Source organism: Balaenoptera musculus, chromosome 9, assembly GCF_009873245.2.
Source record: "Balaenoptera musculus isolate JJ_BM4_2016_0621 chromosome 9, mBalMus1.pri.v3, whole genome shotgun sequence".
NCBI classification, from domain to species: domain Eukaryota; kingdom Metazoa; phylum Chordata; class Mammalia; order Artiodactyla; family Balaenopteridae; genus Balaenoptera; species Balaenoptera musculus.
Genome location: NC_045793.1, coordinates 47,879,841 through 47,907,668, shown reverse-complemented (window position 1 = coordinate 47,907,668; position 27,828 = coordinate 47,879,841). Strand labels below are relative to the sequence as shown.

The window sequence follows — 27,828 nt, the reverse complement described above, 5'->3', positions numbered from 1 at the left end:
CAGGAGGCCTTCTTAACGCAGCAACAGAACCCATGTTAGGAAGCCAGGGCCAAGCAGTTGAGCCCAGAGTAACAGCCGACGACCGAGCAAGCGTGCCCAGAGCAGTGACACCCCCCAAGCTTCCACCTGCCCCACACATGCACTCCTTCTCCTTAGGATCTTGGCAGCCAGTTTTTGTGCTTTGGCCAGAGTGCAACGATTTTCTGGAAGGACTCAGGGCAACAGGCAAGTGGGCAGTTTCCTGTGGATTCAGATCCTTTAGGACATGTCATTTGGGGCTAAGAGACTGTTTCTTATACATCAAGGAGTTTTGGAAAATAAGGTGGGTGGACGCCAGGACCTTGTGTCAGGGCCCAGAGATCTTGGGACTTCAGACTAACTGGCACCAGGGAGCTGAGAGGTCAAGATATGGAATGCTGGGATTCAGATGACACCCTGGGCTCTGTCCAGCGAGACATCACAGCGACTCTAAGGGACCCACAGGAACCAGCCACGTTGTGTCCCATTTCCACTGGTGTACAAATCTGAAATGAGTGCCCAGAGGTGGTGCTTCCTGCCCTACCCGCCTGGAACCGACGTCCTACTGTGCACTTTAGGCCATCAGCTGTGGCCAGTCATCCTGTGCTTACTTTGCCTCATGCTGCCTTGAATGACTTGCCATGTGGCAGAGAAAGAACCATCTCCACTCCCCACAGTGTCACTCAGGACCAGTTAGCAGAACCAGTACCAGCCTTCTTAAATGTACACCATTCAGGATACAGCAGGATCACTAGCTAAGCTTATTTAAAGAGTAGTTGTTATTAATGATAATCATAGGTAACCTCTGTGAGCCCTTGTTGTGTTTTGGTTACTGCAGACAATGTGGGTTATCTGTTTTAATCCTCAGAACAACACTGAGTTTCGAGGATTAGTGTCCCAGACACTAGTACTGCTAGATACTCATTGGCCAGACATGGTTACAATTAAGTTTAGAAAATGCTGTTACTTCTAAATGGTAATACAAAAGGTAATTCTCCAAGAAGGGGATATATGTAGAATTTTACAAACTTCTTTAATCATAAAACAACTGGGATAACTGATAGTTTAGAAACACCATTTTGAAACCTGAGTGGGTCACCATAAAATATGTTTAGTGTTCTATGAGTTCAGTCTAAGAACTATTTGGAAACAAATATAAGTCTAAATCATTATAGCTGGATTTAGTGTAACTGTCTTTGAAAATAGTTACTGGGGATATACCAAGGATGGCCTGGTGACTCCTGAAAGTAGCTGACGGTTTGTTTTTAGAAATCTGTTATCTGCTCCACAACTCTCCAAAAAAGCCTGCTGCATCACAGGGGCAAGGAGCACCCTGTGCTCCCCACACCCAGTCATATTGTACAAGGTGAGGAGGCTGAGAGTGAAGATTTTGAGCCCATTCAGCTGTTCACAGGCTGTCCTGCTACTGATCACCCCGTTCCCCAAGAGTCTTGAAGGCTCTTCCCTGAGTGCCATGCTGGAGCCCAGGACTAAGGTGACCAACCATATTTTAATCCCCAAGATCAATATAAGCTCCAACTTCTTCCTTCATTCTGCTTCTTTTTTATAAACTCACATCCTAAAATACACCCCTGTTACCTTTGTTCCTTCTGATATCATCAAAATATTTCAGGAGACAAGCCTACTTTTGCAGCATTTACACATCTTCAGTGCAACCCGCTATGTGTTCCACCGTATGCCTTGAAGAACTGCCATTTGTGGTTAGTATACTTCTAGCTTACACTTGGCTCTCTCTGTTGATTCTGCTTGAATTTAAATGACCATGCGTTTTTTAACTGTGGCAGATCAGAAAAGAATTTTTCTCCATATCACATCAAGTAGAGGTAGTCTTAGTTAAACTCAGTTGTCAACACCTTCCTAAGATTAGGCCTTACTTTGAAAGCATCACCTGCATAATCGTTAAAGTTAATTTATTCATTAAATGATATATGCATATATACATATAAAATGATGCCAGGCATGGATCTGAGCAATTTACAACTCACAACTTAAATTGCACATTTAGTCGTCTGTGAGGCACTACTATTATTATCCACATTTCATATTTGAGGGAAAGAGGCACAGAGAGGCTAAGTAACTTGGCATGAGGTCTCCCAGCTGGGAAGGGTTGGAGCAGGAATTTGAGCACAGACAACTTAGCTCCAGAGTCTTTACTCTTACCAAGGAATTCTTAGCAAACAGACATCATTGTATTTGCCGTTTCTATGACCAAGGGGTTTGATAAGCTCAAAGCATTTTCAACCAAAATAGCGCATGGTCAATTACTGTGTTAGTTTCTTACACAACTCTTCAGGAGATGGCTGGAAACCTTCCTTACTGATAAAAAGTAAAAATGGAGCCCTATTTCATTTTTATTATTATAAGACTGAAGTGAAAAATAATTAAACTAGAAAACATTTAAATTATTTAAAATAGAAGCTCTCCTCGATCCCAATCATTATTGAAATATTACAAAAGCTAAAGTCTCATAGGTATATTATACATGCTAGGATGTAATTTTGGGGGGTTGAATAAATTTATTTAGAGAAAAAATCTAGTTATGCAAACCTGATAATTATTCCTTCTTCTTTTAACTCCTGACTCTTACAAACAATTATATATAACAGAAAGAGTATTTTTATTTGAAAACTTTAATTTCAAGGTCAAAATCTCTTCAGAGGTTTAAATCTTGTTTTTACATAAAATAGTGTTCTGTCTTGCATTTTGAAAAGATTTTAATTCATATCAAGAGATGCCATAAAATGGCAGGTATTACGCCCCACCGAAAGTGAATCCTTTCTTAATACCTGCTAGGTTAAGAGTTTTCATGTCTAATAACATTACTTAACCACTTGTTTTGTACATCTTAGTTTCTTTAAATATTTTATAGCTGTGAGATCCAGACCACAGAAAACTCTAATATTTTAGATTTATTTGGTTTCTAGTTATGCTTAAAACTTACCTAATTTTCCCTCTAAGGTAAAGACCTCCTAGTACAAAACAAAACTGATGCAGACTTGGGGGAAAAAAGGTTTTTGTTTCTCTGTGGCAAGTTTTTCCTTTTTTTTCTCATTCCAATTATAACGGTAATTAATTAAAGAAATTATGAAAGATACAGAAAATATATACATTGGGCTATTTCCTTACAGTGATTTCCTATGCATGGGGCTTTTTAAATATATTTGTAAGCATAGTACATTTATAATTTTGTATCCTTCTTTTTTCACATAGTATATTACAACCATGTTACTGTGCACTCTTCACAAACATTTTTTATTGCAGCATGAACGTCATACTTACTTAGCTATTTCCTAAGGTTAGGACATGCACAATGTATTCCATTTTTAATATTAGAAATAATGCTGCCATGAATGCCTTTGTGTATTTAGGATCATTTCCTCAAGATAGATTCTTTGAATCTATAATTCTTGAATTACAGAATATTAAAGGATATTAATATTTTGAAACTCTTGATACAGATGGGCAAATTACTTTCTGAGATGATTTTAACAGTGTACATTGTCTAGCAATTTCCTGCCTGTATTTGATATGCTTTTTAGTGTGTGTGTATGTGTGTGTGTTTTAACTTGTGCATCCTGGGAGAGCATGGATATTGACCAGATCCATTGTTGCACAGTGGAAAGAGCTTGAACCTGCCCTCCAAGGACCTGGCTTTTTGTCCTGACTCTACAACTAACTGCTGTGAGAACCTGGGCAGCTAACTTACCTTAACGTTCCTTGTATAATGGGGAGATTGGGCCAGACAAGACGCATTCATTTATTTATAAATCTTTGCTGAGTGCTTTTTGGTTCTTGATGCCAAAGAGATTAGAAAATATGAGTGCAGTGTCCTTTCTCAGGATATTACATCCTCCTGGCGGACAAATACGTGGAAGCAGAATCACATGAAGTTTAGGAGTATGAACTACAGAAGCAACTGATCCTGTGTTTAAATCCTACTTATTAGCTGTGTAAGCTTGAGCAGTGAGAGCCCTCTTAGCTTCGGTTTCCTCATCTATGAAAAGGGGATAATAATATCTTTGTCACAGTGCTGTCGTGCAGATTGAATGAGACAGTGGTTAATGTGCCTGGTGCAATATGTGTCCAGTAATTGTTAGGGTTGCTTTTTCCTCTTTTGTTGCTGATATGAATCTAATATATTTGGTAAGTCTTAAGTGGCAGGGAGCACGTGTGCAGAGGCATGGCTTCACAAAAGAATATCATGTGTTCAAAGAATGGGTCCTGGGTTCTGAGCACTGAACAAATGTGGAAGAGCAGTAAGCAGCAGGTGGAAGGTCAGGGTCACGGGCCACAATGAAGGTGCTTTTCAGTTCTAATAGGCCGTTGTAGCCACTTCACAGAGGTGGATGGACCTCCCCCACCCAAAATTTGCCTTGATGTTGATACTGATGATGCCACGTGCCCGTCAAGAGGATGTGAAGTTTTATTACTCACATAATGAGACTTGCTGGAGAGAGCAGGACAGATTCCCCAGCAGGTCTGGAAATGGCCTGAGAGAGCTGGGAGGGACGACTGGCTTAGGGCTGTGCGGTGCTTGGCGGAGGTGGGGCGGGGAGGGGGGAGGGGGTGGGGGCTAGAGGAGGGAGCTGCACCCGCAGAGGCTTGTGCGGTTTTGACGTCCTGCTGGCACCAAGGGAGGAGGCACGCGGGCCTTCTGATTGACATGAAAGCGTCAGCAGTCATTAACCCAAATTGGAGTCAGACTCTTCTCCACACGGGCTATGGTCTTATGATGGACAGAGGGAATCACAGTGGCTTCCTTCCCTTCTTAAAAGTAAAAACATTCTCTCTGGACCCCACCTCTCCCCACCCCTTTTTGCTGTTCCTCTCGCTCCCACCTTCTCCATTCCTAGCTTAACAATAGTCTCTGCTCCAAACACTCTCTCCTCCTGTTCTCTCTTAAAGCATCTGCAATCAGGTTTCCCCCGCCGCTCCTTGGAAACCGCTCTTGTCAACGTGATCACTCACTTGCCTAAAAGCTGCTAAATCCTATGGTCCTTTCTCAGTCCCCATCACACCTGACCTGTCAGCGGCGCTGGGCACAGTTGGTCATCTTTTCCCTCGGCTTCCAGGATATCAAATTTGCCTCCCTTTTCTCTTTGGCTAGTTCCTTCTCAATTTCCTGACCTCGTAATGCTTGGGGTGGCCCAGGGCTCAGTCCTGGGCCTCTGCAGTCCTCTGTCTGCGCTCACTCTCTTGCTGTAATCCATCTGGTCATGGCAACTCTCAGAGTGTGTCTCTAGCACCCACCTCTCCCTGGAACCCAGGTTGTATGTCCAGCTACCTACTCAGAGTTCATACACTCCAAACGGAGTTTCTGCGCTTCCCCCTCACTCCTGCCTCTCTCCATGGTCTTCTTCATCTCTCGTAATGGAAGCGTCATCTCTCTAGTTGCTCAGGGCCCGAACTGTGCCGTTATGCTGGAGTCCTTCTGTTACCGACCAGGGTTCTTGGCCTTCCTTAAGCAGTAGAAATTGATCAGAAGCCAGACAAGAAGTTCAGGCAAGGCTTTATTGGGGCCCCTGCTGCAGCAGGGGGCAGCCAGAACAAACAACAGGTTTGCTTGCTTGCTCGCTGAGGGGGGGCAATCTTGTTTCTTATATGGGGTGAGGGTAGGGGTGTGTCCAGGGGTCGGGCCAGAGGGGTGGCTTAGGTGGTCTGCCCATGCCTTTGGTGGTGCTGTGTGCAGGGGGCAGCGCAGTGCCCTGCCTTTGCTCCAGGCTCTTCAGAAGTGGCAGTTGGGCTTTTTGGTCTTTTCTTGTATTTTGTTCATAATTTGCCCCAACTGCGCATGCACACAGTTATTTTTAGTCCCTTATAGTTTATTTGTATTTTGTTGCTCCAGGAGACATTTGTCCAGGTACAAGCACTGCAGCAAAGGGTCACAGGCCCCAGCCTGGCTCACTTCCTCTTTTTCTCTCTCACTCCACATCCAACCTGTCAGCTGATCCTCTGGGCTCCACCTTGAAATGATATCCAGAATCTGGCCCCTCCTCACCACCTCCGCTGCTCCCACTCCGGCCCAAGCCACTGTCTTCTCTTCCCCTGGATTTCCATAATAGCCTCTAACTGGCTGGCCTCCCTGCCTCCACCCTTGCCCTCCTACAGTCCTCAACACAGCAGTCAGAGCGATGCTTTTGAAAAGTAATTCAGATCATACCACACATCTGTTCAGAGCCCTGCAGTGTCTGCTCACGTCACTCAGAGTAAAAGCGAAGCCCTTCCTCTCTCCCGCCAGGCCCTTGGGAGCCTCACCTCTCCTCCTCGTCCACGCAGCTCTAGCCACTCTTGACCTTTGCTATTTCCTGAACGTGCCAACCTTGCTCCTGTCTCAGGACCTTTGCATTTGCCGTCCCCTCTGCTTGCAATGCTCGCCCTCCAGATATCAACATGGCTCACCCACCACCTCCTACCAGTCTTGGCCCAGGTGTCACCTTCTCAATGAGGCCTCTCCTGGCCATCCTGTTTTAAATTGCATCCTCCCTCCCCATCACTCTCTATCCTGTATTTTTTTTGCTTTTTAAAACTTTATTTCAACATAACTATACTTACAGAAATACACTCATATTGGTAATTAGAACACAATTTAACTTATCCTACACAATTTGGACCAGAAAACTTGGTACAGGTTTTGCTTTAAAAAAGAAAGAAAAAGCATTTGCAACCTGGTTTATTTTTCATCTATTACAAATGTATATAAAAGATCCACCATCAAATGCTGCTAAAGCAAACAGCATGAACCTTGAGAAATTAAACTTTGGTTTGTCTCTGAAAAATAACACGTATTGCACTGTAAAAGTTTATAAAATTGGTGCAACAAAACATTGTTGTAATGTTTCAATGCCAGTTCACAAATTTCGATAACTAATGTCTATCCTGTATTCTTGTTTATTTTTCTTTGTAGCATTTATCACTTTCTAGAATACTATATAATGTATTTACTAGTTTTGTTTCTTGTCTGAGGGCAGAGATTTTTGTCAGTTGTCCGCTACTGTATCCCGTTGACCTAAAACAGTGCCTGACATATGATTGATACTTAGTAAATATTTGCTGAAAGAGGGAAGGAAGGGAGGGAGGGAAGGAAGGAAAGAAGGGAGGGAGGAAGGAAGTAAAAAAACTATATTTAAACATATTAAAGAATAATTTTATTGCATTAAAACATAGCTGAGGTCAAATTGGATGTGGTCATTTCAGACTGAACTGCCCCTCTGCAATACTCATGTGCACACACTAGGATGACAGTGTCTCTCCCCAGGGCTGGCCAGTGGCTGGTAGAAGTGCCTGCATCATCACACGTATTCTGACATTCCACCTGGGAACGGGCTACAGGGCCATATACACACAAGTATGAGGTTCAACTGCAGAATTTGAAAATCCCAGTCACCACTCACACAGGAGGCCAGAAATCATCTTAGGTTCACAATTGGAATGCGCAGGCATCCGTATTTCAGAACTCCTGAGTTGGTAAATATCGCCAGGAACTATATTGGGCAGGATCAGCTGCACAGCTGTGAGTGGCCTCAAGGACTGTCTTGTTTGGGTGATTGTTCACTGTAAAAAACACAGTGGGGGATTTGAGGTGTTTTGTGTGTGAAATTTTGAAAAAAACATTTAATAGGTGTCTCTTGTCATTTGCAACGTGGGACAGTTTGCATGCAGAAAACAGCTGGTTAATTTGATTTTTCTCTTTTAGTAAAGGTGCATCCTAATCCAGCTGCTGACCAAAGAACCTGGTGGAAAAGCAGCTTGAGGCTCTATGTGGCACATTATGCTCTACAAATTGCCAGACTGCAGTATGGCAAGAAAGTGTAATTCAGCAAAGTTACAGCCTCTGGCAGAGATTTCTCAGGCTCAGTTGAGTGAGCGACAGTGGCAGGGAGGGGGTAAGAGAGAAATACATTTGGATTCTACTATACTGTTGGGGGCCATAAGCCAGAAATTGAGCATCTTTGACTTTTGTAATAAAACCCCTAAATCAATCGTTTGGGGTACCTACTTCTTTGGCCGGAGATGGGAAGGTGCAAAGGAAGGAAAATAGAAAGCAAAGGATATAAATACTGAATAAGAGAAGAGAGTCACATCAGGCAAGAAGGAAAATAGCAGCTGGGAACTTTGTAATAGCTGCTTCTCCCTTAAAATTTGCATTGCCTGTTTGGGTCTTAGTTTTAGAAAAGGTTACCTACAGTGTCATAAGGCAGTTTTAGCAATTTGATTCCACAAATGCTCCATTCTCTTGAAAATAACCTTACTGTCCTTTCTGAAACTCAGCATTTGAGAAATTTGACTACGATTTTTAAAGTTCTTGCGTAAGGACATGGGTTACTACATTCTGATGTAAACCTCTTTTTTTCCTCATTCAAAAATTGTGCACAGAAACAAAATACCAACAACTACATGTTGAAACGTGTGAAATGCTTAATGCAACCAAAAGTCTTTCTCTGTAACGGGGAGTAACTTTTGTGTCTACATCGAAGCAGACTGTGAGAAACAGGAGCAATTAGCCAAAATTGTTGACATCAGCCTCAATAAAACAGGTGGAGAAATGAAGTGGGAAGGACAGCAATTTCAACATTTCACAATCAATCACCCCAAGAAGCATCAGATTATTTACGTGCTTCCAAACAAGGTGGTTTGGTCCATTTTGGAGACCACACAGGCCTTCAGTTTGGGATGAACGCTGACTTCTGTGAATGAAGGGAAATGAGTTGTAAGAGAGGCGGCAGGACCAATCCTCCAGCCTTTTTGTGTCTCTCGTACTGAGAGTGGCCCTCTGTCCCTGGAGAACAATTAGATCAGCAGCTGGGCATCTTGTGCCATCAGAGTCAAAGGCCTCTCCTCCTTGGACCAGGACACAGCAGATTTGGAGGTCACTGGGAGTTTTAGGAGACAGCCAGGTCAGCCCTTGATACCTGATGCTTTGACAGACTCCAGTAAAGCCAGTATTATTCAGCTTTAACTGGCACGTTGGTGGGAAAGATGGCAGGGTCCCACCCTGGTCTCTCATTTCTTTTGCTGTCATGGGAATGAGTTTGCAGTTGAGTCATATCCCTCTGTTGTCTTTCTCCTCTTTCAGGACTGAAAACCACAAGCAAAGAATATAGCAAACACTAATGGGGCAGTTCTTAGACAAAGCAACAGAGATTCGGCAGTATTGGGGAAATGTTCAGAGTTCATAGGATCAAACAGGCTGGGCTTAGTAGTGTTGATAAAAGAAAACTACCACTTTGATTATCATTCAGCAATTTGGGATTTGGGCTTTTTCACTTAGTATTTCTAGTTTTTTCACTTGCAAACAAGAATAGAGGACCAGATGTAGGATGCCACAGCAAAAACCACAGTGAAAATCTCCGTGCCCCTCTATCCACTGTCCTCTCATAAGCATTCTCTCCATCTCTCTCTCTCAATCAGACACACACACACATACACACACACACACACGGGTGTGTATTTTAAATACTGAAATAATAAGTAGTAAGCATACATTTAATATACCAATATCCAGCAATTAAAAATATTTAAGTATGACCCAGAGAGAGTGAAAACAAAAGGAAAAAACAGATTTCTTACCAGCATTCTGGGCTGAAAGAATGACTGCAGCATATTGCTGGGTGTCTCTGAATCTGGGCTGGATTTCACATTTTGTAGCTTTGGGGAAATAATATGCAGTTCAGACTCATCACTCAACCCGAGAACCTCAGATAGATGTGTGGGAAATACACTGATGGTCTAAGCAAGAAAATAAAAGCAACCTTTTAAAATTAGAAGTCTTTTTCTTTTTTTTTTTTAAAGCAAGTGATTTTGTAAATTTATTTATTTATTTATTTTTGGCTGTGTTGGGTCTTCGTTTCTGTGCGAGGGCTTTCTCTAGTTGCGGCAAGCGGGGGCCACTCTTCATCGCGGTGCGCGGGCCTCTCACTATCGCGGCCCCTCCCGTTGCGGGGCACAGGCTCCAGCCGCGCAGGCTCAGTAATTGTGGCTCACGGGCCTAGCTGCTCCGCGGCATGTGGGATCTTCCCAGACCAGGGCTCGAACCCGTGTCCCCTGCATTGGCAGGCAGATTCTCAACCACTGCGCCACCAGGGAAGCCCAAGAAGTCATTTTGATGGAAGGCAAGAAAAATAGACTGCAAAAAAGTGGGTTTGTTTATTTTCATGAGACAGAACTTTCATGAGAGCTAACGTTGGCCTCATGCTAGTCACTGGAGGTACAGCTAGTAGAAGAACTCGGGGGGGGGGCCCACTTTAAAAGTTTGTAGTAAGTCCTCTAGGAAAAGAGAGGAGGAATGAGCCCCGCGTCAGCTGTGAGCGGTTTCCACTGCTGATCTGCTGCGACAGGAGGGCCAGGGATTTCCATGGGAAGAAAATCAGGAGAGGGACTTCCCTGGTGGTCCAGTGGTTGAGACTCCACCTTCCAATGCAGGGGGTGCAGGTTCTATCCCTGGTCAGGGAGCTAAGATCCCCACATGCCTGCCACCAAAAACTAAAACATAAAACAGAATCAATATTGTGGCAAATTCAATAAAGACTCTAAAAATGGTCCACATCAAAAAAACTTTTAAAAAAAAAGGAAGAAAATCAGGAGACCTGATTCCATTCCCCAGGACACGCCCGTTAGGACCTTGGTTTCTTCATCTGTAAAAATGAGAATAATGATTCCCGCTGTACCTTCCTCATAGAATAGAGATGTTACCGAACCAAACTTGGGTCCACTCACCCACACGCCGTAAAGCCAATCTACTGACACCAGATTGTGGTGAAGGGAAGTGCAGCATTTATTGTAAGGCACCAGACAAGGAGTCCAGGGCAGCTAATGCTCGAGAGGCCCAAACTCCCCAATGGGTTTCAGAGAAGCATTTTTAAAGGCAAGGTGAGGGAGGGATGTTGCAGGGTATATGATCAGCTCGTGCACAATTCTCTAATTGATTGGTGGTGAGGTAACAGGGCAGTGTCACAGGGGTTCACATTATCAATCCTCACCCTCTAGCCGGACTGGGGGCTACATGCTCATGGTCATCATGTAGTTAACTTCTTTCATTTGGTAGGGGCTTTAGTATCTGTAAAGTGACTCAGGAATGTACATCAGATACTGTTATCTGTGTACTTCTGGGAGAAACTAAAGATTCTGTGACTGCCATATGGCTGATTTACTGTTTAAATTGTTTCCAGTTCTCCTAGCCCAACTGCTATTTTTGTCACTACATGTTCACATCCTTTCAATCATTAATTCGTGAGCCAGGCTTTTTTTGTGTGACTCAGGGGAAGCCTTGGAGACTACATCTTTTCTACAAACAAGAGGCAGGCAGAGGACATGGTGGGGGGGAGGGGCGGGGTCTGTCCTGGGAAGGCCCCTAGGCTTCTGCTTGGTTACAGAGATACCATATCATATAATATAGTCCACAAATATACAATGGTACTTTTAATATTATTCTAGTCCTAAACTTGGTTGTGACCCTTAGGGCCTCACCCTGGGGCAGAGTCCCCCTGTTTCCACTACCCCTTCTTGTGATACCAAAAATCTGATAGCTTGGTCAAAAGAAAACCCCAAAGGGCATGGCCCCTGGATTTTATATCAGAGACTCAAAAGAGTATATTGACTAGATGAATAGGTAGTGATGATAATAAACCTCTATAGTGGTACTTTGACTTCAAGATATCTTATAGCCATGGACATTCATTCAGCAAAATTTAGCAAGCACCTACTTTGTGCCACGTTTGAGGTATGACACTGGGGTTTTAACTGTGACCTGAGCACACACAGTATCTGATCTCATAAAGTTAGCAGTCTGGGGAGGGTCGTAGGTAATAATTTAAAAATCGTACTGCTAGGTCATGGTTATATATTCTTAAGGTGGCGGGAAGAAAGGGTGGAGGGTGAGGCTGGGAAGGTGGCAGGGGCTGGACCACGCAGGCCCCTATAGGCCGTGGTGTGGATTTTTGCCTTTAAGTGTCTGTGGAGTTCTAAGTGGCATGATGGGAGGTGAGGGAGGGGTGGGCGTGAATAGAAGCATTTTCACATTCTGTGTTTGAAAAGGTGTTGATTCCTATGGTGGGATGGTTTTCCATAGCATTTACTCCATTCATACTTCCCTCTTCTCTGATAATCCCCCTGAATTGAAGCACTTGAGATTAGTGCAGTGGTTTTCAATGTTAGGAGCACATTTGAATCCCCTGGGGGATTTTTTTTTTTTAAAGCCCAGGCCCATCCCCAGAAATTTGGATTTCATTGGTCTTAGGTGGAGCTTGAACTGGCTTTTGTTTGTTTGGTCATTTGTGTTCCCCAGGTGATTCTAATGATCACGTAAGGCTGAGACCCACAGGTACAGAGGAAAGCACAAAACGGGTCCTCAAAGTGTGGTCCCTGGAGCAGCAACGTCAGCGTCACCCGGGAACTTTTCTCAGGCAGATTCTTAGCCTTGATCTCACACTGACTGAGCCGGAAACCCTGGAGCTGGGGCCCAGCAGTCTGTGTTTGAACCAGACCTCCGGGGGTCCTGAGATCCACCTGAGTGTGAGAAGCACTCGCTGTCGAAGGTTGCAGGCAAGAGAACCTGGAGTCTGGACCTGGTTCTAGATCTAGTTGTAGAATAGCTCTGTGATGAGGGGAGGGAGGTGCAAATCATTGAACTTCTCTGACCCTCAGTCCCTTCAGCTGTGAAAAGAGCAGGTGGGATTAGGTGAGCTCAAAGGTTACCTATGATGTTAGTCTATCATCTGTGCACACGAAAGCTAACAAAGTCTTTATAATATACTTTTTAAAAATCTGTATTTTTATATAATAGAACCAGAACATAATCACTGTAGGAGGCTCAAAATATACATGAAACAATAAAGAAGAAAATAAATGTCAATTAAAATTTCTCCACCTAGAGAGAACTGTTGCCCCCTCCCAATTGTTTGGTGTGTTGGAGATATTTTGGTGTTTTTTCTTCTGATATTTTCTGCATGCATCTACTTACAAACCTGAAATCATGGTTCAAGAGCCTGCTTCTCGCCTAACATTATATCAGGGGCATATCTCTTCATCACTAAAAGTGATTTTAATCATCTTTGTTAGTGTCTACCTAACATATAAACATTACATGTTTATACCATAATGTATTTAACCTTTCCCCTGTCTTGGATGTTTAGGCCTTTTCTCATTTCTTGTTATTATTATGATGAATATCTATCTATCTATCTATGTATTAATTCTTTGTCTGAAGACCTTCTTAAGAGAATCCTAGAAACAGAATCATTCGATCAATGCACATGAGGCATTTGATACATTGCCAACTTTTTTCCCCAGCAATGGGCCACTTCTTAAAAACACCATCAGTCTGTTAGCGAGCTGTCCTCATGACACCCTCACCAGCATCAGTAATATTGATTTTCATTTCATATACTGCCACAAGGCGGCAGATGCCTACATCTACAGGGTAGAATACTACCCTCAGGCTCAAGAGATGGAAGTGAGAGGGGCCCCAGGATGACTAGGACCGGGATTGGAATAGTGGGGAGAGACTGTCTTGGGATTGATGATGACACTTTCAAAAAGCCCTCCTTAAAATGTACCACAGGAATTTACTTGAAGTCTATGGAAGAATTGCAGATGAATGGTAAATCACCTTTTCTAGAAATTGGTACTAAAAAGGCAGACTGTTGTGGTCCCCAGAGGCCAAGACGTGGGTCTGCCTGCAGCCAGGGGGAGAAGGGGCCTTTGATTAGATGAGCTTCTGAGGTCCCCTATGGATTTAAGATGCTAGGTTACTAAAGTCAGAGAAGAGAGAAGGGTTTCCTTTCTTGCACCATCCTGGGCACTTTATACGTACACATGCACCCCAGCAGGCTTCGTTTCCCCATGTTTTCCTGCCCAGTGACCCATTCGTGCTTCCTTGTCTTCATCTGACAAACTTCCACTGCCTTCTCATTACCTGATTCTTTCTTGGATCCAGGATCCTAATCATAGAGACAAAGAAGAGTGAGATGCCATGCATAGAAAATAGAATCCAACCCTTATTTATAAAAAAGGAAAAGGGAAGTGGTGAGCTTATGTCACCATTTATTTATAGCCCCACCTACTTCCAGAAGTATCTTAAGTCATGGCTGCTTTGGCAGAGGACTCAAGGAGAAAAAAAGTCTCCTCTTTAAAACCCAGACCAGGGAACACCAGCCCTGTGAGTTGTTAACAGGTTAACAATGGGGAAGAGAGTAATTCTGGCATTTAATTCCTGAATATTTTAAAATGTGAACTTTATTTGGATGAGAGGTAGTTTAGAGGGTGGTTAAAAGCATAGATTTACTGTTATACCCAAAAGAACTGACACAGGTGTTCAAACAAAAACTTGTTCAAGAATATTCTTAGCAGCACTATTCACAATAGCCAAAAGGTGAAAACAACCCAAATGTACATCAGCTGGGGAATGTATAAACAAAATGTGGCACATCCATACAATGGATTATTATTCAGCAATAAAAAGTAATAAAGTACTGATAGATGCTACAGCATGGATGAATCTCGAAAACAAGCTAACTGAAAGAAACTAGGCACAAGAGACCATAGATTGCATGATTGCATTTACATGAAATATTCAGAATAGGCAAATCCACAGAGAAAGCAGATTAGCCATTGCCAGAGTCTGGAGGGAGAGGGGAATGGTGAGTGACTGCTTAATTGGGTAAAAGGTTTCATTTTGGGTGATGGAAATGTTCTGGAACTAGATAGTGGGAATGATTGCAGAATTTTGTGAACGTATGTAATGCCACTGAATTGCTGAATTATAGACTTTTAAATTGTTAAAATGGTAAATTTTATGTTATGCATATTTTATCACACACACAAAAAATAAACTTATTCTTGGGGGGTGGGGGGGAAAGCATAGACCTAGTTAGTTGTGCCCAGGTTCTAATCTCAGCTCTACCATTTACCAGCTGTGTGACCTTGGGCAAATCACTTAAACCCTCAGTTCCCATTTCCTCTCAAAGTGGGGGTAACTGTAACAGTACCTACCTCAGAGGGTTATAAATCTTAAATAAGCCAACATATGCACTTAAGCATATAAGCAATATAAGCATTTGCTTAGCATAATACCTGGCACAGAGGAAGCATGCTGTAAATATTTGTGTTGTTAATCTAACCCCGGTATTCTCAACTGGGGGCAGTTTTGCCTCAGGAGAAATTTGGCAGTGTCTGGAGAGATTTGTGATGTCACAATTGGGGGATGCGACCGGCATCTAGTGGGTGGAGGTCAGCGATGCCGCTTCCTATCTTACAATGCACAGGACACCTCCTCCACAGCTAAGAATTATCCAGCCCCAAAAGTCAGCAGTTCCAAGGTGGACAATCCCTGATTTAAACGGAGCATGTAGGGACATGTGCTTCATCTAATGAATATATGAATAAAAATACGTCAGATAGAAATTTTTGTTCGAAAAAGACTGCCAGCCTGTCTCTGTGTATAGAGAACGTGTGTTAGACTTTGTGAGGATGTAAAAGAAACCCAGCCTCAGTCCTGGAGGAGCTTGGATAAGAAGAGCTCTGTGTGTGGAGGGCTGTTTAAGAGGGAAGTTTTTACCAAGAGACTTTTGTCATCATTTTTCCTTTAATAAGAGGTGATCTGGGGTCATCCACACTTCTCACAATAATGCTTGCTCAGATGCTAGCACTTAACAGTTCCCTATAAAGACGCATCTTAAGTGAGTGAACAGTGTCTGTTCACATATCTGAATGTGTCTTGTGTTTGGGTAAATTCTATTGAACAAATATCTGAAAAAGAAATCACTGTCAGAAAAAAAAATTACTTGTTATAAGTAAAGGCACAGACACAAGAAAAATATTAAATCTTCTTGTATTCAACCACGCACACACCAAAAGGTAAAGGAGACCCCTTTTGCCCACTTTCCATTTAAAGAGTTATTTTATCAGATTCCAAAACCATATATCCATATACTTAGTCTAGTTTGGATCACAGAATATCTTCTCACACAGAATGACTCACCATCAAAAGGTCTGTCTTGATTTGCTAGCAGTGAAGTTTGGGAAAGGGACCCTTATTCCTCCTCTCTGTCCTTTTGCCTTTAGGCTAAGTATTGGAAGACTGTTAAAGGCATGCCAAACCTTCAGTCAACCCCTGTGCGTGGCAGATGCCCTTTAGGATTGGGTGATGGGAAGGAGGGCTAAGGAGTGTGGTGGAGACCATGAGGAGGGCAGACCCCTGGAGGTTCACACCCTTGGAAGCTAAAGCATGGGGATGCGTGGGGCAAGAGACCCCACTCCATGCACCACCTTTGTACACCTTCCTCCATAACTCTGGTTTCCTGTATGTATAAGTGCTTTCGACAGCTTATTTAGTGCTACTATGGCAGGGAATCTTACTAGACCCTCTTGTAGGAGGAAGCAAAGGTGAACCAGACATAGAACATGTCACACGGAATTCTCAATATGGCAGACCATAAGACCTGTTATAAATCACTCTAATAAAGTGATTAAGTGCAATAAGAAAAATGTGGGGAAAACACTATGGGATTCCAGAGGAAAGTGTTTGCCTCCAGTGGGGAGTTTGGAGAAGTCTTTTTGGAGAGGGTGGCATCTGAGTTCGAATGTGAACATTGGTGGATATGTAGATGTGGAAATGATACTGGAAAATGCTAAAGGACAGAGCAAACTACCAAGGTGGGAAGTTGACTATGTCGGAGAAGAGGATTTGTAGCATTTGTGGCAGGGAGTATAGGGAAATAAATAAGATGGATAGATTGAGATGAGCTCATGAAAAACCCACAGTGCTAGGACGCAGTCAAGCCATGGGGAATCAGTGACATTTTCTGAGCAGAGGTGGAGTGGTGACTGGACTAAGGCAGCTGTTGTGCAGCTGTGTATAAGGTGGACTGGAGAGATATCAAGGGTCTGAGTTATTGTGAGGCAAGAATAGTAAGGAGAGGCCAGACTTGACTGATATTTCAGATAAAGAATTTGGCAAGACAAAGTAAAGGAGGCAGCCCTGCACTGCTTACCTAGGCGCTTGGACATGGGGTTCAGAAGCGCGGGTGCTGGATGCAGATGTTTTGGGCTGTAGTCCTGGCTCTGCTGCTTAAACCAACTGCATGTCCCTGAGATACCTCTTGATGTCATAATCTCTTCATCCACAAAATGGGAATAAAAGTCTTGTTTTACATACACATGAGAAGATTAAATGAGTAAGTGCACTTAACACATTCTAAATCTCGTCTGGCATAACATAAGTTAATGTGCTCAAAAGCCCAATGTAAAAGTTGGCTGTTATTATTATTGAAAGTAAAAAGAGGATGAAATGAGAGGATGGACTTCTGAACCAAGTTGGAATGACAGTAATTGCCAGGAATAAAGAACTACACGAGGAAAAGATTGATCTTTTATTACTCTCCCCAAGGCTGCTTGGAGGGGCTGGAACATGGGGCCACATAGAGGATGGGGTGAGACTCATGGACAGTCCCATCTACATCACGGTCCAACCATCTACGTTCTTGTTTTCTAGTTCCAAAAGCATTGATCATACTGTCTGGAATTAGCTGCATTAAACTTTGCCAACAGATTAGGAGTCCTCCTAAGACATAATGATTTCCTCACTTCTATTAATGCAGAGACCTGGGACCAGAAAACCAGGGTCCCAAGGGAGACCATCAAACAGATGATGCTTTTAAGAGCAAGGAGGGCATTAGCTTGGATACTAACAGAATTAACACGGAAAAATTTTTTTTAAAGAAAAAAACTATGATGTTTTGGTTTTAGTTAAGGAATCTTGTCTTGTCTTTGTATGGAGGGAGCTGTTTGTGACTGGGTCGGGGGAAGATGGGGATATCCAAAATAAGAGGCAGGATGGGAGCAAGACATCCTGCCTCTTATTTTGAAACTTTGACTGCAGAAACCAGAGCTGAAATGCTATACCATTCTCTTATGCCTCATTCAGTGGTCAGACTGTTCTAATTTAATGCGTGCATAAGAATAAAAATTAAGCTTTCCAATGCTGGGGCAGATTTTTTTTTTAAAAAAAAGAGACGCAGGCTTTATCCCCTATAAGATTAAACATTAGGGTTTAAAGGTTTAATCTGCTGGAATTCAGCCCAGGATGGGGTTCAGAGCCCCAGAATAATTGGATACAGCCTCAGGCTTTGAACATCAGAGCTGGTTGGGGGTTGTGTGTGTGTGTGTGTGTGTGTGTGTGTGTGTGTGTGTGTGTGTGCGCGTGTGTGTGAAATATGCTAGCGAGCGTTTGAGGTCTCTCCTTGGCAATGAGCTGTGGCAGGAGGAATAAAGCTGCCTGCCCCTGCCTCCTGCATTGGTTCCTCAGTGGCTAACTGGATACAGCTTCTGGGGGGTGCCGTGTTCATGAATGTGTGCTATTGTTCCAGGCACACGTCGGCCTTAAGAAATAGCACAAAACAAAACAGGCCCGTCCTTATTCAGATGCAGAGCCCCCTCCATCACTCAAACCAGCCCTTCCAGGTCACATGCCCGAGGCCTCTGCAGACAGGACGCAGCTGCCTCTAATCTGCTGCCTAACATTAGCCGCGGTTCAAAAAACCTGACAGCGCTGAGCTTCCCAAGGCTCCGCAGAGGAAACTAGAAAGATCTGGGGTCCGGGCACTATGTTCTCCGAGGAGCTGTGGCTGGAAAATGACAAAAAGTGTGCTGTGGTTCGGAAGCCTAAGCAAGGCAGGAAACGCCAGGAGCTGCTGGCCGTGGCCTTGGGGGTGAAGGTGGGAGTCAAAGGCAGCTTTCTTTGGCCCCCTCTCAAACTCTTTGCCTGTCCACAGATCTCCTCCCTGGTCCGAAGGGCCGCCCTCTCACACAACGACAACCACTTCAACTATGAGAAGACACACAACTTTAAGGTAAGGGAGCCTCTGCTTTCTTTCTTCTGTGATAAAAGGGCAGGTGGAGAGCTCCAGTTTATGCTTTCCATCTGGTCTTTGACGGTAAAGTAACGAGACAGCAAACTCCTCTGCTTTCCACATTTAGTTACTTGCTTTGAATCAAATCAGACGGGAGATTTCAGAAAGCAGTTTGCTTGATGCTGATGCTTAGAAACACCTATATGTATGTATGTTAACTTAGTTCTGGAGAACTGGGCCCATTTCCTCTTCACATTCCCACGTCCAATGAAAGAAAAACAGAGCATGCCCAGTCTTTGGCATTTAGGGCTCATCTGGTGAATATCAAGCAGTACTTTTCCACTCGGAGTAGCAGTAAAGAATATTGTTATCTCTGAGCAAGTGAAAACAGTTGCCCGTTTCACATTTTGTGTTTTGTCTTTTGTTTTCTGGGACGCTAACTCTTTTGGTTTATGTGTAGACAGCTGTGAAAGCAAATGACGACAGGAGATACCATCCAGTAGCTTTTGTCTGTGCTCTGGGTGCAGGGGGCACCCTGGCAGCCCCACCAAGCTCCTTCGGGTCACAGCCTTGGTCCTGCTCACCAGACCAAACAAAAAGATACGGAGAGCTGGTGGCGGTTTAAGTGGATTTTCCCATGTGAATTTATAAACTGGAAATACCGCTATCTTCATTTCAGACTAGCAGTTGTAGAAACGGCCTGCCATCAGAAAATTACGCGTGTTTCCTTTGCCCTGATGTGTTTTCCAAGAAGCGCTGGGAGGAGGTTCTGATGCCAAATGGCCTGGCTTGAGACGCCATTGAGTGCAGGAGAGACAGGACAGCGTTAGAAGTTTTACCCCAGCAAATGGGCTGACGATGTGGAAGTTGGAGAGAGTGGAGATGAGGGATCCAGGAAGAAAAGAAGAGACAGGGGCAGCTAAATGTAAATTGTATTCTCTTTTAAAAACTCGTTTCCCTTAGGTCCAGTAGCCCGAGTAACAACTGGAACTAGATAACCCTTTGTCAGAAGTGACCAGGGAGACCTAGTTTATTCTGTTGCTTTCCTATCCTTCCTACGGACAGATGTGTGTCTATTAAATATACATTTGTGTTAGTTTGGTCTGTTTGCCCTGCTTCTGTTTTTAGAAAGCAAGCAGCTCAGGCATTTGCATGCTATAATTGACCTGAGGCATGGAATTTATTCAGCTCTCCATATTTAGCATGAGGGTGAAGAATTGCATTAGATAGGTCCTCATCCATGCCAAGGCTTTTGCTATTTCTCTCATCACTGAATAGTGACAGGTCTAATTTGGGGCATCACTGAGTAGAGACGGGTCTAATTTATGTTTTTTCTCTTTCCTCTTTTCTATCTTTACCCTAATTTTTTTTTTTTTTTTTCCTTATGAAAGTATTTTTCTGACTTCTGGCAGAAATCCCTGATTTTTTGCATCCTATAGATGCACTACTATGAATGGGAGGATGGATCTTGGACTTGCAAATTTTTTTTCCTTCCTCTTGAAAATTCTGATTCTTTTGGCTTTAAGATACAATTGGAATTTTGCCCTACGCAGTTATGTGTTTACATGGGCTAGCTTCTCTCTGTAGATACTCTGTCTGAGTTTGTGTGAAAAATACCCAAGTGTATTTAGTTGATTGATAGTTGCAAAACTAATTTCAGTCTTTTTAAATCTTAGATCTCTGCATGGGACATAAAGACATTTAAAACAAAAAATTAGTTGAATCTTATTTTCTTAAATAGTTCTGTTGCTAACATGAACTATATTAATTATTTATCACTGAAAAACACCAACAGCTTTTTAAATGTTTGCTTTAAAAGTCAGTATCTATTAGCTATATCTATTAACAATATCTCTTCTAACTTACTGCTATTAAAAGAAGAAAAGGCAGAGAACAGACAGGTTGTTAGAGGGGAATACACAAGCCAGACAGGAGCGTTTCTCTTCCGTGTTTTAAATAGACATCTTTGAGACATAACAGACCCTTGAGTCGCTGTGTCAGTTGATTGTGGCTTTCAATGGTACTGCTCGTGCCACTGTCCTTAAGAATGAGTGGCTGAGGCAGGAGGAGGGATGGCTCTTTCTGTCACTCCTTTCCCCATCCCCGCCTCATTCAGCCCTCTCCTCACCCGCCAACCAACTTTAAGTGGGAACTCTGCATGGTCTTTAGAAGAACATTCTAAAAGCAGGTCCCTGCTATAAATAGAGCAGTGGGGTTTTAGTAACATGCCACTGACCTAACAGAAGAAAGAAAGCTCTTATCAAAGGCCCCTGCCATCTGCTTGGAATCTGTTTTATATCTTAAATTTGCAGTAAGTTTTTATTTATATTAACTTCTAGTAGGCTTTGTTCTGAAACTTTCTTGATTTGTAATTTGGGTTATTATTGGAGGGTATTATGTGTCTGGCAAAGAGAAAGTGTTTAAAAAGAACAAGTAATCACATTTTCATGCTTATCAACAAATAAGCCTTGCGAGGCCCTGTCTGCACTCTCGCCTAGAAGCCTCCTACCAGAGAGTCAAATCTGCCAGCAGATCTTGATGCCTCACTTCAGAACAGGATTTTCTGCCCCAGTCAGGACTATTCCCCGGGTAAAAAGCTCTCTCCTCGTCACTCTCCCCAGGAGCTTCATCACAAGCAATGAACAGATAACCTATAATGAAAAGGATCTGAAAAAGAATACATACATACACACGTACATACATACATATATATATATATATATATATATATATATATATATATATATATACATATATATAAAAAATATAACCGAATCACTTTGCTGTACACCTGAAACTAACACATCTTTGTAAATCAGCTATACTTCAAATTTTAAAAAAAAAGTACAATAATTACAATTTTAAAAAAGAGCAATGAATGGAAACTCCTGACACGGTACAGGTTGGAACCCCTCCCGCTGTGCTCTTTGAGAAGGCTCCCTGTCACTGCTCCTGAGGGCATATCTACTGCCCTTGCTTTCCAAACAAGGCGTGTCTAGGAAAAGCCGAAATTCAGCTCTGGAAACAAAAGGTTTCGGCAGCAATTTAAAGTTGCGCCTCATTTCATGCAGTAATTATATACTTCTCAACACTGTATACAAATGCGAGTGTTGCTGATTTAAACCCTAAACTCTTGGGTTACTTGTACATACTAGGAACTAAGATTACTTGCTGAAGGAATGATGACATTAGAAGACTCCTCTCTAAAATGAAAACTGTTTGATATATAGAAAAGCCGTTCTGTTATTTAACGTGTCTTATGTCCGCATCTCTGTTTATCCATGGGACTGAAAGAGGCACTCTCCCGTAGGTAGACTAGCTCTCTTTTAGAGGATCTGCCCTAAGAACACCTTATGGCTGAGCTCTGAAACCCTCAAGAACCCTGCAGCGCCATCAGTCTGGATGACTGTCCTTCCTTCCCCACTTAGCACAGTGATGAGGTAGCTGTGGCCAGCTTGGTACTCCTGCGCACAAAGTGCTCTTTGGCAAGGAGCTTAATTCTCTGAGCGTCAGTTTCCTCATCTGTAAAATGGGAGTGCTGTAAGGTTTAAAGAATACATGTAAATCACTCAAGGTCACTGGCACCCAGTAAGTTTGGCTACTATTATTACTTTATTGTTCATCTTTTCGTGTCTCTCATTTTTCTTGAGTTTTGATGTTTAGCTTTCTCTGTCTCTGTATTTCTTATTTTCTACCTTCACTTCTTCCTGTCCTTCTTTTTTCTATCATCTCTTTCTTCTTCTCAACACAATGTAGTTAAAAAATGAAAGAGCATTCCAGGCAGCGCAAAGGACATGAGTCAGAACTTGGAATTAGAAATGAGCCAAGGGTGAACAGGGTACAGGGAAGATACCATCCAGGAGAGAGAGTTGCTCACTGCACATCTGGAGAGTCAGCTGGGGCGGGTCGGGTGGTCACAGCCTGCTGACCCATTGGCACTTGGTGCGCTTAGCCCACTCACGCTCTCAGCCTTCCCAATCTGCATGTGTGTGTACATCACTCGCTCCTTCTCCTGAATTCTCTCCCTCCACCCAGGTACTTCAGGGGCACTCTTCTCTCCCTATGTGCAATATGCATGGAGAGCAAAGGTCCAGAAAGTTCTAAACGTTGGAGAGCAGACCACCCAATCCCGACCTCACCTGTGTTCCCATCCCACCAATCCCTCCCCCAGCCCTCCCCCAGGCCTCCCCTGTCCATCTTCCCTTCAATCCTCTTCTATCCCCATCCATCCCTTTCCCAACCCTCTGCCAACTTTACTTTCATCCATAGCATTGATCACCAGCTGACATTGTACACAAGTATTTATGTTTGCCTTCCCCTTATCAGAAAGAAAGACCCCCCCCCCCGGGTGGGGGAAAAGGGGTGAAGATAGAGACTTTTGTCTGTTTTACTTTCTGCAGAAATCCCAGTGTCTCAGTCAGGGCCTGGCCCAGAGCCGACTGTCAGTGAATATGTTGACAGGATGTGTAGCAGGTATCTCCTGACCCTGCCTACCTAAGCTTGCACTTTCCCTCCTCACTCCCCGTCCCACAGTTTGCCCTCATCCGGGGCTTATTGTGCTTGTGTTAGTTGTGCTCAAGTCTTTCCAGGTGGTGGGTAGCGGTCCTTGCCAGGGTCACCGACTGTGCTACCCGGTATCTTACATGCAGGCAAGCGGGGGAGACACGTGCCCGGTTTACTCCCATTGTCCCAGCTTCCTGTGTGGTGACTCTCAAAAGTGGCCTTGACTGCGCTTAAGTTAAACGGTTGCCAACTTGCCCTTTTATGTCCCCCACTCTCCATAGACAAAGCTGCACCAGCAGCATCCTTTTCCTACAGTACACTGTGTGTACGCACGTGCGCGTGCAGCACCTCCCACCCCGAAGATTCTGGGGGCCAGGACAAGAAGTCCAGGAGGCTGAGAGTGTGTCCCAGCTGAGACTGGGACACCCATCCAGGGTGTGGCAGCACCACGACCTCCCAGTTTGGGTTTTGTGGCTCCTTGACGGTTTCTTTGCCTATCATCAGTTTCTGCATTCTTATCAATCTGGTGGTCATTTGCTTTGGAACAAGCCATATTTGCTTCCCACGTGCAAACCCCTTGCTTTTCCTCATCTTTGTTATCCTCATAAAATGTGCCAGCACTTCACCCCCAGTATCTTGCCCGCCCTGCATTCTCGCGGGCGTGCAGGGGCCCCTGCCTGTCCTGGTCCCGCTTCCGTGTGCCTGGGGAAAAGGGTGGTTGGATTTTGCACCTGCATTTTGGCACAGGCAGAAATCACTTCAGAAATGGTTGTGAGTTTTATTTTGTTTCTTTTGTTTAATAATCAGAAAAGGCTGTTTTGGCAGAAGCAAGTCTGGAAGGAACAGTTCAAGGAAAGGCTAACTTCATCACCTTGAATATAAAATGAGGGACTCAAAGTGAGACTGGAATAAATAGGCTTGGAAATACTGGGCTTTATGAAGAAAATAAGGCTTCTGCTCTCAAAGTGCTATGAAGATGAGTCATTTTTATCTACTGTAGCCTGGCTCCCCCATTATAGTTATTAGAAACCCCTTATTTTCAAATAATAGAACCCTTGGAAACCATCTTAAGTGAAATAATAGGCAGGCCTCATAGAGCCCCCAAGGGACTGCTCAGAACTCAGGCAGGGAGGAAGCAGGAACTGGGGTACACCTGGACCCACTGTCTCCTTCTCTACCCCCTCCCTCCCTCTCTTCCATTCTCTTCCCTCTCCCTCCCTTCCCATCACTTCATTGCTTTCTACTCTCATTGTTCTCTCCCTGCACAAAAAGTCTTAGTCCATATGGTCTGCAGAATATGGCTGATGATAACTCCCTAGTTTACATATTACAAAGATCGGCCACAAAATCCCAATTCTAAATTCCCAGAGAGAGAATCGGAATAGCCTGACTTAGACCAGGTGTCTACTATGCTCAGATAACTCTGGCCATGGAGGTCACCCCCTCCCCGTAAACACATGGATGAGGCTATAGGATGTCTGGAGGATGGATGGTACCCAGGTTACGTGTGAAAGAAAGGAATCCTCCCAAGTAGATAGCCTGGAGATGTCAGCTGTAATCCTTTCCTGCTTGTTTTGAAGAATTCCACTTAAAGTTTCACATCAAAGTCCAACTCTTTCCACTGGGTTCTGCTTGAAGGAAGTCATGAAGCTACTCTGAGCCTCGATGTTATTATTAATATTAGTATTTGAGAGCCTGGGCATTCTGCAGCACAAGTTAGTCTTGTCATCTGTTTGGGTATAAGGAAGAGTCTCTATTCTTTTAGTTCCATCTTTTACAAAGTGTACCCATTGCTGTTGTGCCATTTTGGAGCTAAGACTAGCCCTCAGCAAACCTGGGAAGTAAATCAGGTTTGTGTCTGGCAAACTCTCCACCCTCTTCCCCTGGATTGGTTCTCTTGCCCCCCTTCCATTGCTCCTATCTGCCGAGTTACTCCATGGAACCACCCTGCTGAGACCTGCCAGCCCTAGTTTCTAGATCTCAGCTTCTCCTTCTCCACGTCATCTGGAGGCTTTGCATTCTACAAATTGGCTACACATTAGGGTTAATTTGAAATATCATCTGTTTCCTGACAAACCAACCTGGTAGGTTGCACGAAAACCCTTTCTTCTGTGATTCACCAAGATTTACTACTACTCCACAGATAGTACGTGCTCAGTTTAAAAAGGGCTTGTTCATGAAAATGACAGCTAACTTAATCTAGTAGTCGTGTTTTAAATGAGTCCTCTTGAGACCAGCGGCATGATGCCTTTCTGCAATGGAATTTCATTCATGGCAGGGATTTTGGCCAAGTGAGGAAACAAGTTTTGGACAAGGCTCTCACATAGGTGAGTACCTTCTCTGCCTGCCAGGGTCTGACCTAAAGCTTATCTTATACCTCCTTGGCATGTTTTTATGTAAATACTGGGACACTGTCATTGTAAATCCTTTACAAACCAGCAGAGCCTGGTAGAAAGAAAATAGGCTTTGACAGCTAACCCAACAGAGACTCCTTGCTTAGGCCACATACCAGGCAAGTGGCTTGGCCAAGGTGTTCCACAAATGTAAATCATTTACTAACAAGTCTGGCCCATATAAAATGCTTAGTTGTTATTAATTTTATATTGAGTTTTTTTTATGCCAAAGAACATTTCATTCAAAGGGACTATTCTAAATGACTAAATGGCTGATTCTGGCTTTTTAAGTCCAGAGAAATACTCCTTTTGTGTTTTGTGGAGACAAAAAAAACACCAGTGATCACTGTACGTATTAGCTGGGTATAAGTTCTAAGAAGAGGTAACTATTTAGACATTCTTTTTTTTATTCAGCAAATACAGATTGAGGGCCAATTATGTGCCAGGCACTGCCAGGTACAAGAAAGATGGTGGTGATGTAAGAATGTGAGCTCTTCCCCTGCCAGGTGGTTCTCAACCAGAGCAGTTTTGCTCCCCAAGGGACATTTGGCAATGGAGACATTTCTCATTCTCATGACTGGCATCTGGCAGAGGCCAGGGATGCTGCGAAACATCCTACAAGGCCCAGGACAGTCCCCACCACAAAGAGTTATCGGCCCCAATGTCAACAGTGCCAAGGTTGAGAAAACTTGCAGTTGCCAATGGGGGCCCTGGTGGTCTTTGAGCGGGGAAGTGTCAAAGGATGTTGGTGCCGATGCCCTCATCAACCTGAGAGCAAGTCAGCCAGCATAAGGATATCTCATTATATGCAATGGGGAGAATCCCAAAAAGCTTTGTGGCAGTCAGTGTTTTAGAAATGAAATCCTGTTTTAAATGTACTAGAACAGCTGCTGAATAGACGCACCTTGGGGGGTGGTGGTCAGTGGTGCCACAATGGAGAAGCCTGGCTGTCCCACGGCGTCTGCTCAGCAGGCCTCACAGGAAAACCCGGAGTCTTCAGTCACAGGCCCAGTGATTCCCCTTGGCTATTTCCCTACATCTGAAAAGGTTCACTTCAAGGCCAGTATTTCATCTGATCTTGCAAGAGGGAAAAGTCCAAAGTTTAACCTAATTTCTCGCACAAGTTCAATGTCACATGATGATGGGAAATGCAGTCGATTATAGGAAAAACCCTTGGCTGAAATCAGGAGGCCAAGTGCTGCTGACCATCTGGGTGACCGTGGACAAGCTGCCTGTCCTCCAGCCGCCCAGGTAACTCTGGGCAAAAGCTAGACTAGATGAGCCCCAAACCCAGAGACTCGTAGCTGAAAATGACTTTAGCCATCTCCAGCCCCTTCTTCTCTGCATATAAAGCAGCTAAGAAAAAATTGCCTTTGATCCAGAGTCCTTTTCATATCAAAGTAAAAGAATAAAGTTCTCATTTTAATAGGAGTAATAAAAATGACAAACTGAGGTGATGTGGTTTTAGTCTATACCCGTGACTCTCTATCAAGGTTACTTTGTCCCCAAGAGCATATTGGGCAATATCTGGAGACATTTGTGGTTGTTCCAGCTGAGGGGTTGCTACTGGCATCTAGTGGGTAAAGGCCAGGGATACTGCTAACTGTCCTACAATGCACAAAGACTTATCCAGCCCAAAATGTCAATAGTGCCAAGGTTGAGAAACCCTGATGTATACTGATAAGGAAAAGCAAAATTTCTCAACTGTAGCACATCATGAATAGCACTTTCTGTTTCTTATGGTCTAGAACCTGGGCTGAGCTGATTATACACTTGGGCAGTGTCTACACTGACCCATCAAAACATATTTGTTATGAAACCACCAGAGAATACTGCTTTCCAGATTCAGCAGACGTGAGACAAATAACATCCTGCTCACTTAGAAAGAGTCAAGTTGGGGGATACTTGCTAAATGCCTGAGATTTTTCTTGACAACTCTTCTTGTTCTTGTTTTTCCTAAGTGGCTATTCCTGGGCTATTTGTCAAACAGACCTTATCTCCTGTAATATCATCTTTTTCTGTTTGGTGTGGTTTTTGAATTCCAGGCAGAC

General features: G+C 43.6%; 1 protein-coding gene across 1 annotated transcript in view; it reads left to right on the top strand.

Moving 5' to 3' along the window:
- CHN2 (chimerin 2) overlaps window positions 1-27,828 on the top strand; it is a 326,376-nt gene that overhangs the window by 273,539 nt on the left and 25,009 nt on the right. The window contains exon 7 of the mRNA XM_036863191.1: window positions 18,804-18,881. Within this exon, the coding sequence (XP_036719086.1) occupies window positions 18,804-18,881 (78 nt within the window). The remainder of the gene's footprint in view (window positions 1-18,803; window positions 18,882-27,828) is intronic.